The sequence below is a fragment of the Triplophysa rosa genome, linkage group LG19 (assembly GCF_024868665.1).
Source record: "Triplophysa rosa linkage group LG19, Trosa_1v2, whole genome shotgun sequence".
Taxonomy (NCBI): Eukaryota; Metazoa; Chordata; class Actinopteri; order Cypriniformes; family Nemacheilidae; genus Triplophysa; species Triplophysa rosa.
The window spans coordinates 17,549,969-17,566,231 of NC_079908.1; the positions used below are offsets into that span (position 1 = coordinate 17,549,969).

At 39.1% G+C, this 16,263-nt stretch overlaps 1 protein-coding gene across 5 annotated transcripts in view; it reads left to right on the forward strand.

Annotated features, from left to right (window-relative positions):
• celf4 (CUGBP, Elav-like family member 4) overlaps window positions 1–16,263 on the forward strand; it is a 75,556-nt gene that overhangs the window by 19,675 nt on the left and 39,618 nt on the right. For all 5 annotated transcript variants that reach the window (XM_057360742.1, XM_057360740.1, XM_057360739.1 and 2 more), the window contains exon 2: window positions 2,573–2,655. In XM_057360742.1, coding sequence (XP_057216725.1) covers window positions 2,573–2,655 — 83 coding nt within the window. The remainder of the gene's footprint in view (window positions 1–2,572; window positions 2,656–16,263) is intronic.

A 16,263-nucleotide genomic window follows, 5' to 3' on the forward strand; every position in this document is an offset into this window, starting at 1 on the left:
CTTGACTCATTATGAAGTATTTCCCATCATTTTCTGACATGAGCTGTCTTATATTTCTATTATTTTGCTTAATAGGTTGTCTTTTATAAACTTAAGTTAAACTGCTTTCAGCCTCTCTCCTTTCTTGTTTTATAGAGAGTGATTTTGTTTCTGTCCTCACAACATGACTCACGTATCATGTGAACTTCTCTAATCTGTTCAGTTTCAGAACGTGCAGCAGTGTGGAGCATCAAAATGTTTTTTGAGAAAGGGTGGAGGGGACTAACTGTAGTGTAATAAGACTGTCTGGATCACATTTACTTAAATATAGAATGTATTATTTTGAATTGTTGTACTTAAACTTATTATTGTATTTTTTTTATTTATTATATTATCATTTTAACTGATCTTTTTATTAACTACAGCATACCAGATCTTACATCAGTGTGATCTGAAATTGTTTTGGATGTCCCCCTGCCTATATTGGTGCCCAAAATCGTTCCCATGTTTTACCCCTTCAGCTACGGCCTTGCCTATGCCCACAGCCTGTGTGCTCCCATGCTTTAAAATGAGTTTAACGGGAGATCAAAACACAGATTCTCTATTCGTATCGCAAACAGGTTACTCCTGCTTTTATTTTGAAGGCCCTACATTAATCCAAGCATTCACTTTCATCTTTCCAGCTCCCTGTGTTTTGTTTCTCTCTCTCCTCTCTCTGTCGTCTTTTAAGTGCTGTCGTGACCAGAGAGAAGGGAGAAATATTGCTTTTAGAGGACAAATAAATAGAGGTTCCCATTATCTTTCGGTTCATCTCGTATATTTGCGTGCACACGTGCACACCGCTCCTCATCAAGTGGGACAGGCAAGTGTGCACAAGTGTCCCATGAGAGCTCGAGCATATTCTGTAACATGACAGGCCCTCAGAGGAGCGCGCCAAGCTGTCACACTGAGCTCTCCCTAACGCTAATGAGTCAGAGTTAATTAAAAAAGCCAGGCAGGACTGCAGGAGACGCACACATATAGACAAATATACATGCACTCAGTCAACCCGGCCGGGGTTAAACACACATACCGGACAGCGGAGAGGAATATTGCGGAGTCATGCTCTTCCCTCGAGGGGGATGAGCGTGTGTACGGCAGCGTGTGTGTGTCCCTCGTGTGTGTTTAGCATCCCTGTGGCGCTACGGCTTTTATGGGGAAGTAGGAAGAAAGCTATACTCCTTCTGTTTCAAAAATCTCCACAAGATTTTCTTGCCCTCTGTCTGGGTTCATGCTTCCCCTCTGCAAAAATGTACACCAGTAAACTATGGTTAACATGGTACATTTTGTAAGGGTTGGTTTACTTCCTCAAAAGGATTTTTTTAAACGATTAGAATCTCACCGCGACGAGGGCTTGTCTAAAATAAATGAACATTTTTTTTTGTTAACATTTGCAAATTAGCGTTATTCATTTTACCAGCATTTGTGGCTACTATTAGCATGCAGGCGGAAATGTCAGCGCCAGATTATCATGTTTACTCAGCATATTAGTATATTAGCATTTTTTTAATATTAATCGAAGATTAGCATAAACATTAGCATCCATTAACATGCCTTTGCATATTCAAATTTGCTTTATGTACAAATGCGATGCTAATCGTTTCGGCTTTTGTTCGCTGGTTATTCTGCACAGTTTCCATCCCAGTGGGATTTGGGGGTAAATTTGTGGTGAAAAGATTCACGGTTGTGTTTTAGCAAAAATATTTTAGCAGGTGGAGATGCAGGAGTGTCTGCTTGTTTGTAAGACCGTGTACACCTTTAACACAAACATTGTTGTTTACTTTTTGTTTAATCATCCTGACACACATTTCTAATTAGATTTTCCAATTTAAAGTTTTATGGTTAAAAATAAACAATCCTCTGAAGACATAGACGTGTACTGTATATTATATTGCATTTCTGTCAATAGATCCATAAAATAGAAAATTACACATTGGACCTTTAAAATGTGTCAGAGATATTTCAATAATGCAACATTTTGGATTGTAATCGTAGTGTGAAAAGGGTTTTATAAAAAAATATATTTTTGATCATTTATTTACCTGACAGTCATTGTTGTCTATCAGTATCTGTGCATTTTTATAAACCAGGTTGTATTACAAATGCATGGACAAGCCAACACATTTTTAAATCTTAAAGCAAATTATTACCAACAAGGCCTTGTAGCCTAAAATAAAAAGAAAGGGGCTATGTTAATCAACAAACACACATTTCCATGCACACACTTTCTCTGGGGGGATTCTTGTATATCGCTGTGGGCATGTGTTTCTTTTGCTCTCAGGTTCCCTTCATCTCTTCTGTCATTTAGTTCCTGTGTGCTACAAATGTACAGTTTACATTGCATTTGAGGTATGCATGTTATCCATTCCTTGGGAATCAAACTTGTGACTCTGATGTGCTAGCGCCACACCAGTTGCTTAACAAGAATGTGAATGCAATATAAAATGATATGAAGGTAGAGAACTCAGCTCATTTCAAACGCACACCTGCTTGTACACAAACCTCTCTGACCTGTCTTTAATGCATCTCTTTCTGTCTTCTTTTCTCCGAACAGGCTGTGCCTTCCTCACATACTGTGCAAGAGAATCAGCGCTAAAAGCTCAGACCGCGCTTCACGAGCAGAAGACGCTACCTGGGGTAGGTCATCGCGGTCAAACCGCCCAAAAAAAAGCACGCACACACATGCACACGCACACAAACACCCAGTTAACACGTATACAGAACACACACCAGAACAACATGCAAATACAATAACATATTACATTGTAGGGATGTCAAAAGAACCAGTAAAAAAGTAACAAAGTCAGTTTTTCTATAGTATCAGACTTTGGACTTTGGTACTACCTGAACATGCTCGCTTTTTTTTGTCGCCTTGAGTATGAATGTTATACTTCGTGGTCAAATTGTTGATCTGAAGTGAATTAAACATGAAACATTTGGAAAATGTTGTCAAAATGTTGAATCTATGCATTAGTCGTTATTTCTCAATGTTTACTTGGATACGTGATACTGCTGTTAGATTTCTTGATTTAAATCTTTGTTTCATCTTTTGTTGCCTGGTTCTTTATTTTATTACTGACTGTTTACTTGGCATAGAAAAATGAATAGCAATGTTTTTCTTATTTGTAAAATGCTTAAAGGCTACATTACATGATTGCAATTTATTTGTTAGTATTTGTGTTAATATTTCATATTATTAATACACTTGTGTGTTCAAGCAAGTCGGTTTTTGCTTGCTTGGATAAAATTGGTATTGAGAATCATGAAATTGTTGAAATTGATATTAAAATGTTAGCTAATTTTGGTAATTCAGGGTTTGGTGTAAAGATGTATAGTAACGTTGTTTTTTATATTATTTACACATTTTCTCTGACTTTTTCTCCTACGTCTTCTCATACTCTTTCTTTCTACCACTTTTCTCCATCTCTCTCTTTCTTTCTATCTCTCTCTCTGGAAGAGCCTTGTACCCAAGGGCAAGAACTACACAGCATCACATTAGAGCTGTCCTATTTATAGTGTCTTTCAGTGAGTGTGCGCAAAATGTGTATGTGTGGTTGTGTGCATCTGTGCGCGAGCGTACCGTATGAATGTCTCCAGGCATGTGTGTGTGTGCGTGTGTGTGCGTATGCCTTTGTCACTCCTCTCTGGGTCCGGTAATAACTTGCTGTGCCTGTCCCACTATAACATTGTTTGGTTGCCTCATATGTGTGTTTAGAAGTTTCTCCATTAGCTCTCGCTCAGCTCGGTTTGGTGTGTTCTGTTTTAATTACGCCTCCGGGGAGAGTGACAGTTGCCGTGGCGAATGGAATGCCTTTGATGTGATTATGACGTCATAGATGTTGAATGCAGGGGGAGATGCTTTGCTGGAGTTTCACTTCTATTCTTATATGAAAAACAAAGTAGATACCATCCTGTACAGCAAGCTATATATGTTTTGCTCACATTTTAGTGAGCAAGTCATCGCGTCAGATATTTTGGTAGCTTTTGTCTGTGACTTAAGAAAACGCAATCAGCTCAATAACTAGATGAGTTTGTTATAAAGGCTTCTATGGGCTGAAATGCAAACACAGCAGCTTTAAATGAATTCACTTAAAGTCTCCGCCTATCACAAATCAGCTACATAAGAATGCTTATTACCCAGTGGATTTTATTGCTCAGAGGTTGCTTGTACAAATCTTTGGAGACTTAATAGAGGTCTCAGTTGCGTTGCGCTTCAGTATCACCTTTGTCTGAAATTTCTAACAATAGAAACAAATTACACGGTTGTTGGTATTTATTTTGTCAGAATGTAGCAGGTTATTTGGAGAATATTTTTACTTTTTTGACGACTTTGTGCCTTGGTAAATCTGAGCATGAGACAATGTTGGGATCTCTAATGAATCTCAGGCCACGTTTACACGATGAAAAACGGAAAAGTTGTTCCGTTGCGTTTTTGAAAAGCTTCACGTACACATGACAGCGTTATCAAAACGGTCTGCATTTACACGGATCCAGGAAAACGGATAAAAAAAAGCTGTAGTATGCACGCCAGGCCAGTGGATGGCGATGTTGTTGTGTAAAGAAACAGGACGTGCCTTGACACATACACATGCACAGTTATAAGCCAAAAGTGTCGACGAATATGTGTGTTTAAAGTCTGGCGAATGTAATAGTGTGTCTCCGCTGGTCTTGTGGTTGCAGCAAATCCACATTTTGCTGGGGAAACGTATAATCGAGCAGCGAGAGCTCACAGTACGGGAAGCCGCTATATTGTTTTAGCTATACTCGCTTGACCGAGCGCGTAATACGCATGCGCGTGACGTCATCGTTTTCAGAAAGCTCCGTCTTGCAGTTTACATAAAAACGAAAACGACGGCGTTTTCAAAAAGTTGCACTTTGAGGGCCGTTTTCAAAAGTTTGCGTTTTCGGTCCCCTAAAACGCCGTTTCCGTGTAAACGACAGCTAAAACGCTTTTTTTGCGTTTTCAGTTGAAAACGGTCTCGTGTAACGGTCACATTTGTCTCCTGCCTCTCAGCAGGAGACAAATGTGAATTCTTTTTTTTTTGGGCTTAGTTTTGTTCCTTCAAAAGGATTTGAGAGGCAGGAGAGATAAAGTGTATACTTGCTCTCCAGTTATTCTTCAGAGAAATCCTCCTTTGTGGTTTTTCACTCCAGTAGCCATGTTGCTAAAGGGCCAAAATAATAACACTGTACATTTTTGCTGCCTTAAACTTTTAAGTACAGTCAAATTGGCTTCACAGGTCATTTCAGCAGTGCAGCACATTTTTATAGTGAATAGTAAATGCTTAAGTATACTAAAAAAAGAGAAAAATAGAAGAAATAAATAAGTCTGCCATTGATGCACATCTCTATTGAAAATATGAGAAAGTCATTGGAACATTGTATCTGCAGGAGAATCTAGAGCCACTCTTTACCTCTCTCGCTTTTTCTTTCTCCCCGCCCCCCACTCGGCCTTTATGCAGTAATCTCTCTCATTTTTCCACTTCACTTGACAGCTTGATGGTTTTTAGGAAAGTGGTTTTTATGTTGGAAGGTTCTGTCAGGACCACGACGGCATCGCAGGCTCTAGAGCTAAGATAGGAAGAGTGCGAAAAAAGTGGGACACTCCTGAAACTTCTGAATCACGTCTCAACACTGTAAATGGCAAAGTCAACCAGACACAAAAACAACTGGAGGCTGTTACCATAAAGCCACACTCTCTGTGACACTTTCTTCTGGGTTGTGTGAGATCACCTCGCTGAGACTAAAGTCAAGCCAACGTTTATATTGTGTTTATCGAGCATTCTTGCCCTATTCACATCACGAATATTGCAACTATAAAATAGTGCTAGACAGAATGCAGCGTTTATATATGTGTAATTCGGTTTAAGGTGTATTACCTACCGGTGTGATACGGAGAAATAGTGGCAGTTTTATTCACAAGCAGCTCACGTATATTGCTGGATTATTACATAGAGTGTATTATCATTTGTCATGTTTTTTGGTGGGGTTGCTTAAAGAGGTTATATTCTATACTTTTTTATATTTTTCTCCTTAAGTCCAGTCATAACGTTCATACTTGAGTAAACAGTCATACTTTAGTTTGTATCAACCTTCCTTAAAGGGGTAGTTCACCCAAAAATGAACATTTTGTCATCGTTTACTCACGTCTTGTCATTTCGAACCTGGATGACTTTCTTTCCTCTACAGAACACAAAAGAAGATATTTTGGAGAGAGTTGGTAACCCAAACAACAGTGGTACCCATTCATTTCTATTGTACGGCCAAAAAAAACCCAATGGAAGTCAATGGGTACCGCCGTTGTTCGATCACCAACATTCTTGAAAATATCTTTTGTGTTCTGCAGAAGCAAGAAAGTCATACAGGTCTGAAATGATATGAGAGCGATTAAATGATAACAGAATTTTCATTTTTGGCTGAACTATAACAAGCTACAGTTCATGTCGTGTCTGAATAGCTCATTGTTAAGGTCTGTGTTCTTTTATCAGTTGTAACAAGGCTCTGTATTTATATCTGTAATAACAGACAGTATTTATTAAGACCTTTGAGTTTTCCCTCATGCAAATACTACAGGCTAGTTATGAAGATGACACAGCGTTTGAAGTGCTCGTAGTCTATATAGGTTACAGGAGGAGAGAGAGTTTTTGGGCCGCTTCCAGTGACAGGTTTTAAAGCACAGCCAGTCCAGGCCGGGCTCTCATGCACGCTGAATTTATTAAAATCTCCTCTGGCCGCTCTCGTACTACAGTATGATGCTCAGAGCACTCTATTGATTCTGGCACCGGGCCTCATCATCGAGAGGGTGTATGTACACACCCACGAACAATCTCTCGCTCATGTTTAAAAACAAACGTGCGCACAAATACAAACCGAGCAGCTATTACTCACTGGAATGCACACAAATGCAAAATGTTCACAAATATGCATTCATGCGTATGAATATTCATGTAGAAATATTTGCCAGAGACTCCAGCAGTAATGCACTTTGTGGTTGCGTTGTAAATGGAATACTAACACATTGCTTAGTGTATATCTAAGAGCATATACTGTATACTGGTTATTATATCGTGATGTATCAAACAGTATTAGTATGTTACTAGTATGCTAGTGGTTCATCACGTACATTTTTAGATCGACAAAGAAGCGTACAGTTATTATCTTGTATTTTGTGTTAAAATATTTGGAGTAGATGTTGAAAAATGTGATTTGATGAAATGGAAAATTACGTCAAGTGCATTGAATTGTGGCATACAGCATTTTAAACAGTATGCGTAATAGTATGGCTTCACGATGGGTTTTTTATGCATGCAAAAATGTCGCATAATATGCAAAAAATACAAAAAGTTCGTATATCCAAGTAGTAATAAAAGTCGGCACACCAGAGCTCCAAAAATACTTTATTATTTAAAACACACTTTATTATTTAAAAAACTTTTGCATGACGCGCGGCGTGACGTATCGAGCACACAAGCTCTTCATCAGACGCGTTACTCTCTTGGTCAAGCACCTATTTGAGATTGATGTGCGTGTTTTTGTCCTCACTTTTAAACAGAGTTAGTATCCCATTGCAAACACATAATTACAAATGCACATTTACACATATAATGTCCGTTGACCACCAACAACAGATACTGGATATGGTAGAAAGATTTGGATCAATGCATCATTTAGGAACTCATATAAGAGACACACACAGACATCTGCTTGCAGCCCCCTCATATGAGTCTGAGCTATGTCTCCTCGAAAAAAGATGAGAATGGAGAATGAATGAACACGGGATTGATAAACATGATGGGAAAAAGAAAGGGACAGACCAGGAAATGGCAGGCGATGTGATTCTGTACTCTGATGTTCATTAACTTACATTTTCACTCTCTCTCTCTTTCTCTCTGGCAGTTGTTTGAGACCCAGAAATCCATACCATTGACCAGCCGTGCGACCTACTTTTGTAGCAGGTCTTTCAATAAGTCTGTGGGCTGGTCAGTATAGACCTATTCCCCAAGAGTGGTCTGGGAAAGGAGGGGGTGTGAAGCGCTTTACATGTGAAATTACTCTATCAGTCAAAAGTTTAAACACATCTGCTTATTTTTTATTGTTAATGTTTTCTACAATTTAAAATCATAGTGATCACTAGTATGAAATAACATTAATGTGAGGATGAGTAAATAATGGTAAGCTAGCCTATTTATTAGTCACCTGTCGTCTTTCTCTCAAACACCATTGGATGCTTTTCTTTCATTATTCACTGAAAGAAAAAAACATTAACATTTAAAAATAACTGTTTAATTCAGTTTTATGCCTAATTTATTTTTGTCTACAAAACTAATTTCAGACGTTTATGCATTAACCTTTAGATCATGACAAGCATGAATTTACATGTATCTAAACTAATGACTGGTACCATTTATTTTTATTTATTTTTTTTATGTGGCATTTTTCATAGTAATTAAACACATTCTTATCATTGAAATGCAAAAATAATGATATATTATTTAAATCATAAAGTATTATTTCTTAGTGCCTATAAATTATATTGACTTAAAAAACAAAATACCATATTACAGTAATGAAATTCTGATGAGAATCACAGTTGAGAACAATAAAAATGTTCCCCATCAAAAGTAAAGCATTGATGTATTACAGTTATTGACAATAAATGTGCTTAATTGCCATGGAAATATTGTCACAACCCCAAAATCCTAATGGTCCTGAAAATAAGCTTCATTTTCTGTTCAAAATACTTATTTTCTCTCTTGTAGTCTCTACACATTTTCTTGAGATTCACCTTCTGTCTGTCTGTGGTTGACCTCGTTCCTTGAAGAGAGCCATACCCAGAATCACCTGCGAGATCACAGCCCTTACATAATCACTCACGGCTCTCGGTGATTAAACCTGAGAGTCGGTTGCTGAGAGAGACGTTTTGACAGATACGCGTCTGTCGTCGTGAAAAATAGATGCTCTTCTCAACTTGTGAAGCTTGTTGCCTCCACTGTGTGGGCTGTACTGATTACAACATTATGCAATACGGAAGAGACGCTCTATAATATGAATTCAGTGTGAAAAATGCTTGTGACAGCACGGTGGCCCAGGAAAAAAACTTCCTTAGCTGCTGAAGTCGTGCTGACTTCGTCTAAACACGGTGCGGGCGCCCGGAGCAGATGAGACAATAGCTAGGTTGACGTATCCGCTCATAATAGCGTCGTCGAGCAGACAGCAGTGGTGTAAAACGATTTGTTGTTTGTTAATACGACTCCGCTGTGGTCGGAGCGTTCCGTGGAAGATGCCGACGGAATAATAAACTTCGCCGTGAAGGGCATTCATCCGCCGTGATTGGCTTTATTGAAGGACGCCTTTTCACAAATCTCATTCGAGCCGTCGTGGCGCAACAGTTTGGTAGCCACGGCGGTGGACACGAAAACAAACAACGACGGCACGGGAATAACAGCGGAATTGGAGGCCGCGACTCGGCTGCCTTTTAATTATTGATGGCCACTTCGGCTCCGCATTGGCCAGTAATTGCATTACAGGTCACTTCTCAATAGCAATCTGTGAAAGTTGTGGTGATGTGTGCTGGAAGACGATCGATGGCCGCTGTCCAGGGTGCTGGATTCAGACACACTTTCTCTGTCTTTATCTCTCTCTCTCTCTCTCTCTCTCTCTCTCTCTCTCTCTCTCTCTCTCTCGCTCTCTCTCTCGCTCTCTCTCTCGCTCGCTCTCGCTCTCGCTCTCTCACGGTGTTTTCTATCTTTTTCCCACCTGTATGTTTTTTCCACACTCAGGTCCCCTTCATAGTGGCCTACATGCTTGAACCTGCAGGTGCTATATAGCAATTCGAAAACTCTCATCTCTTTTCGAGATTAGAAGAATGGAAAAATAGATTTTCAGTGTGTGGGCATACAGCAGATCGGTCATCACTTGAACAGGTGTTGCATTTATTTTACCCAAGTGTATTAGAGAAACTTGTTTTTTATTCTTTTCATTTCGAACGTTATACCAAATAAAACCGTAAGACATTACAGGCATTACTACGGTTGTGCAATTATGTGCCACATTCTGTTTTATTTCTTTTTATTATTTTATATTATTTATTCGAATGTATGCATTCATCTATGAAGTTATGTATTTGTTTATGCATCATGTTTTATTTGATCTATTTTTGTACAGTTCATTTTTATTTGTTAGTAAGTTGAATCCAGTCTTCAATTGACAAGTTATTTTTTATTTATTGATAATTTATATGTTTAATGACTTCGTTTCCAAAGTCAATGAGTAATCGTGGTAAATAATCGTGTTCTCAACGTTGGCCAAAATAAATCTAATTTTTGTCATAATCAAGCAGCCCTAGGCTTTACACTTAAGCATTAAATTGTGTTTCTTATCTTTATTATAATTTTTTTATAAAACCATTTAAAATGTAGGGTTGTTGCCTACTGAGCTAATTCTGTTCAAATGACATTTAAAGATTACTTTTGGTCATTTTTTGATCAATTGATCAAATTAAATAATAATTTATATAAACAATAAAATATTCACCAAATAGAAACACTTTCATTTATAAGAAACTTGTAGCTTGTCTCTACACTACCTCCCCAAACACACAAAAACCAAACATTTACTTTATTCATCTTGGCTGTGATTTCACCTGGCGTTGTTCCCATGTCTCTCCAGTCCGTTCCTTTCTCATTGCCACTTACATTAACTTCCACGCTTCATTTCTTTTGCCGTGTCTCCGTCTCCCTCTGTCACACATTTGCTGTGTCATCCCGTCTCTCTCTTTTTCCTTTTCCTGTTCCTGCTGGATCTTGTTTTATCCTTCAGCCTCCCCCTCTGAAGTCTTTGCAGGGCGGAGAGTTGAGGAGACAGTGGATTTTGCATACTCTACATACACTTTGTACCTGTGTAAATGCGTGTGTGTGTGTGTGTGTGTGTGTGTGTGTGTGTGTGTGTTTCGAGATGGTGTCATAAAGGGAAGGAGGCAGCCGGGTTTGTTAAATCATGATTTTGTGGTCGGTCACAGGAGGGGAGGGGTGAAAGGGATAGAAGCTTGGAGAGATGTGGGCAGAGAGTGTCCAGGCTGCTTGGCAGATATCGAAGCCTCCTGCTCTATTTGTTCTAGCCTTTCTCCATCTCCGTCTTATTTCTGTGTCTTCTGGCTTTTGCTTTATTCCGTTTCTTCTTTCTTTGTCCTCTTTTCTGTGTGTGGTGCCACTTATTTATTCATTTATTTATTTCACAAGTGGTACTTTCTATTGTAGGCCTGTTCATCTCCCAAGCCTGGACTGCGCTGTGCCATGCATTGTTCTGGCATTGCTTTATGCTGCATCATGGTCTGTTTTGTATCGGGTTGTTCTGTGTTGTGACATTTTCCTCTTACAAAACCTAGCTGGCTTATTGTCTACGGTATCCAACCTGAAATAAAACCTAATGAGAGACTGGTCTGCAATGCTCTATACTGGCAGCATCAATGCACAACTCACAAAGAGACTCAACATTGTTTCCAATAAAGTTTGATCTTTGCATTTTGGTAAAGTAATGATGCTATACTCTATTAACCAGTACTTGGCACTCACAGATATCATGAATTAGTTGCATAATGCACTTTGACCATAAGTAGGAGGATTTCTGGCCAAAAAAAGCATTTTTGTATTTGTATTTTTTGTATGCCTTTATATTGGCAATGTATTTATGATGCCTAAATGTATTATGTTTACTACATATATATTCAAATCACATTTTTTACCATTTTGCAAATTTTAGCATTCTTTTCCCCATTTTTTCTCCAAGCAACTTTACATACAAACAAACAGTAGTATAGAGTGGTAATAAATATAGAAGATAGAAGTAAAGAGATGTAATGATGAAAATATAGAAAACAGAATAGATAGTATACAATACATGGTATTATTAAAATTTTTCAATAAAAATGCCTAAAATCATAACTGAAATTGTCTGTGTTTGGACTTTTCTATTCAAAGTGCTAGTTAGCTGTGTGGCAAATATGATTAATCTAATACTACCTAGAAAAATAATTGTCTGTTAGATTGTAATTAATTTCTATGTAGAAAGATTACTGAATAGATCGCAAAGACATTATAATTCAAACTTTTCAAAAATTGGATGGGCATAAGATGTACTTGGTAGTTAACAAATATACACAACGTGTGTCCTATGGTGTGACAGCAAAATAAACATAAATAAAAAGTAATAATGAAGATAGCTAAATGTCTCTTATGCTATTTTATATTATAAATACATTAATAATATAAAATAATATAGTATTAACAGTTTGTTTTCTAAATTTCAGCAGAGTACTTTATGAAAAGATGACAAGAACAGTAATACGTTGGTCTTTGTTTTGTGAATGTACAAAAATTGTTGAAAAATATTTGAACATCTGTCTGTTGTCTTCCAGTCGTCTTTCTGTAGTCCTGAAAATCTATCTCGATCAGCTCTGGCCTTTTTGCGATTGTGTGTTTGATTTTGTGTGTTCAAACTGCCAGACTGTGCTCAATGAGGCATCTCTTTTGCTCTGAGTTCCTGCCGCAGGCGTCCTCTCGGTTAGCCAGTCAGCGCTGCGTTTGTGTGTAGAATCTGGACTTGGTCTTTTGTGTGCTTGTATTGTGTTGTTTCAGTGTGTATCAATATCACATCACTTGTGTTTAATAACAAGCAGTCATCTCCATTTTTCATTGAGGGTTCTGAAATATTCGGAATATTGAAGCTTATCTTAGAAGTTCTCCTCCTGACTTGCTCGTCTACTCGTCACCTTTCCAATTTTTCACTTGCTTGGTTTCTTTCTTTTTTCGCTTTCTCTCCCTTCTCGTCACTTACTACCCTCCGCCACCCCAAAAGGAAACTAACAGCTGTGGACATTAGAGCACCACCAATGTGTCATCCCCTATTAGCTGTTAGCTCCCTCTCCGGCTTGTTTTCTGTATCTCAGGCGCTCTGTGAAATCCTCATCCTGTGGATCCAAAAATCTGCTGATGAGACAGGGTTTGATGTCCATTATTATTCAGATCAGCACATGAGAAGGGCATTAGCTTAGCATTCATTAATATGCGGCATTAGCATTTATGCTAAAAACATGGAGGAGCTATTGCTGCATTCAGGTCCTCTAGGGAAGTTCCTACTTAAGACTTGAGTACTTGCAAGTAATTACAGTGTGATGTGCATACAAGCGATTTTGAACGGAACGAAATAGACGTGTTAGCAAGTATTTATCTCTTTTTGAATCAAAATTGAGAATTTTTTCAAATTTTCATTTTTATACACTCAATTTTATATATTCAAGAATGAACAAAAATGTGTATAAAGTATGTGATTGAAGCCTTTTTGTATATATTGTAGCAATCTTGTACTGACACAGAGAATTATAATTCATGTATATATTTTGTTGTGCAAGCCTGCCCGTACCCATACAGATTTTATTTTATAAAAAATAGTGGAAAACTGTTTATTTATTTACTTTTTGCTTAACCAAGTTCGCTGAAATACGTATGTTAGTAAAAGTATGTCATCGATATTTATATCCGTGAAATTAAATTATATACTTGTTTTACTTTAATTATATGTTTCCATAAATAAAAAATCATAAGATTTCTATATAAATATAGATTTTCAACAGTTTGAATTGCACAGTGCAACAAACAAAAATGTACATTATGCTCATGATCAATTTGCTTCAAATCTGATAAGTTACAGCCATGGTCACATGACCCAAAATGCCTCTCTCCCGAGCTCTGACTTACACAGATGTGCTACGCCACGTGTGAGTTCTGTAGCTTTATTAACCTCTCTGCAGAGCGAGCTGTGAGCGGATTATGCTTTCTTACCCTTCTGAGCTGGATTCTCCGATTAGACCTGTCCTCCTGTCAGACCCTTGGAACCTGGTTAAGTCCCCTCAGAGCCGCAGGATCATCGACAGCCTTTTACTGCATCAGCACGGCGGCCCAAGGTCACGGTTCTCCAAACCTCAAGCCCTGACCTATTGGTCCCTTGATATGACACATCCCCTGCTGATACTGAAAGGCTAAATGCTATTGGCTCCAACAGAGAAGATAGAGAAAGCCGCGCTCTGCGCACTCTCAAGAGCTTGCACAAACTCAACGACACTACCAAAACTCTGGCATGCCTTGGCACCTGCAGCAAAGTACTTTATGAATCAATGTCACTCCCAGTGAGAAGAAAATGACTACGTTGCAGAGAAGAAGAGGACTGGAGGTGTGGAGGAGGGAAATATCACTTTGATGGATTGGGCGCCTCATGGGACAACCTTGTAATGTTTTTGGACAGGAACCCAACTCCAAAAGAGTTTCTTGCTCTGGGCAGACGGTTTCGTACCATCGCTCTCTGCACCCAGTCGCCGCCGGCAAAAATTAGACGTCGGCTACGCGCGGCTAATGACACAGAACAGAGAAAGTAATTTAGAAGGGTGATTAAAAAGGGAGACCTAGTCCTACCTCACACTGAGGCTTTCGGGTCCTCTAATTGCCCGGTGCCAAGTAAATGATGGTCGGAGATGTATGAGATGACGGCATGTGGCGGAGTCCTGGCAAAGAGGTGGCGGCGGCCTCGGCGCAGAATGATGATGCGTACGACAGCGCCAACTGCGACGAAACAGACGGATGAGTCACGGAGCACCACAGCCACACGGGGGCTCTGACACACAGATGGTGCAACCATTCTTAAATTCTTACGTACAAATGTATGCATAATCGCCATTGTTTTTGTGCTACATTTTCAATATGGATTTTGTTTTACCTGCAGAATGAAAATTAAGAACTTGAAGAATTAAATTAATAATGTGTAGGTTGGTATCTGTTGTGTACACAAATAATAGACAATGTCTCAGTTCATGCTCACAAATGTAGTTTAACACCCTGCATTCCCCATACCGAGTGATGAGTAGAGGCAGATAAAATTGCATAAATCCTTGTTTGCATACTGCTTCCATTACATTAGCGTATTGGCCTAAATGCACACATACAGCGATGAGTTCCCCGATCACAGCACGCACGCATGTTCTGCTGACAACGTCAACTCATAACAAATGACAGAAACAGGGTGAGCGTGTAACCATGGAGAAAGAGCGCAGACTTAAAGAGAAAAAAAAACTGTTGAAGGGCCGTCACACAGAAACCGGCTCTATATTTGCTACCCAAGTGATTTACCAAATATGGATCAGCATATTGTTGCATTTTCAGCATTTTAAAACGCTATTTCAGGCAAAGGTTTGGTATACAGTCACAGTAAAGTCTCCCGCATCCTCCACAACCTGTCACTCAGGGCCGATCTGCAAGGTCAGGAATTGCGGTGTGCAAATTGCTCCAGCACAAAGTTTTAGGCTGTGTGCGCCGTTATCCGATTTGCATAATTCCTTTAGTGAATCAGGTGCTAAAACAACCCAGACAGCGTGTGAAAATAAACCTCGCTATCAGCGGGCGCATTCAGTCCTGGTAAATTCCCTCCGTGTATGTGTGCAAAACCACCGTCCCTCCTTTATGCAGAGCCCACAGTAACGACGTATAGAGGAATTGTTTCTCGCCAGTCTTTGCTTAGTTCTTTCGCTGAGTTCCCGTTTTATTTCCTTGCTGTCTTCATCTTGTTACATCAGGACTTTAGGGCTCTTTCATTAAAGTTTAAATCTACAACCCTCTATAAAGCGAGTTTTGATGAATTAAACAAGCGCTGCTATTCTACACACACACACACACACACATGCATACATCCACTGCCATCCCTTTAAGACTCTTTCATTCTCTCCAACTTTTGTTGGGGATTTTTTCTCCCATAATCCCTTGCATTCCTCCCCAACTGGCACTTTCTCATTTCCTCCTCTCTCTCGTTTTTTTCTCTGTCCTTAATTCATCTGTTTATACTGTCTCATATGGAGGACCCAGACCATAGAGGGTTTTTTCTCGCATATGAAACAGCAGGCATGCTGTTGGGAGCCGCACAGCGGCCCAGATGTTTAAGAGGGTAGTCGTCTCTATGAAGACACTCTTTTTCTTTGATTAAACTTTGGAATCACTTCTATTCCCTCTTCTCTTAGAAATCCGCCTCAATCACAGTTTACGCACGCAATCTGGAACGGCACACCAGGTGCTGGGAAAAGGGTGTTGTCTGTGTGTAGGGTGTTAGAGAGAGAAGGAGGGACCACATCTGTTCATTTTAACTGTCAGAAACAGACAGCATGTGCTGTGTGTACAATAGCCTGTTTTAAGTGTGTGTGTGTGTTTGATT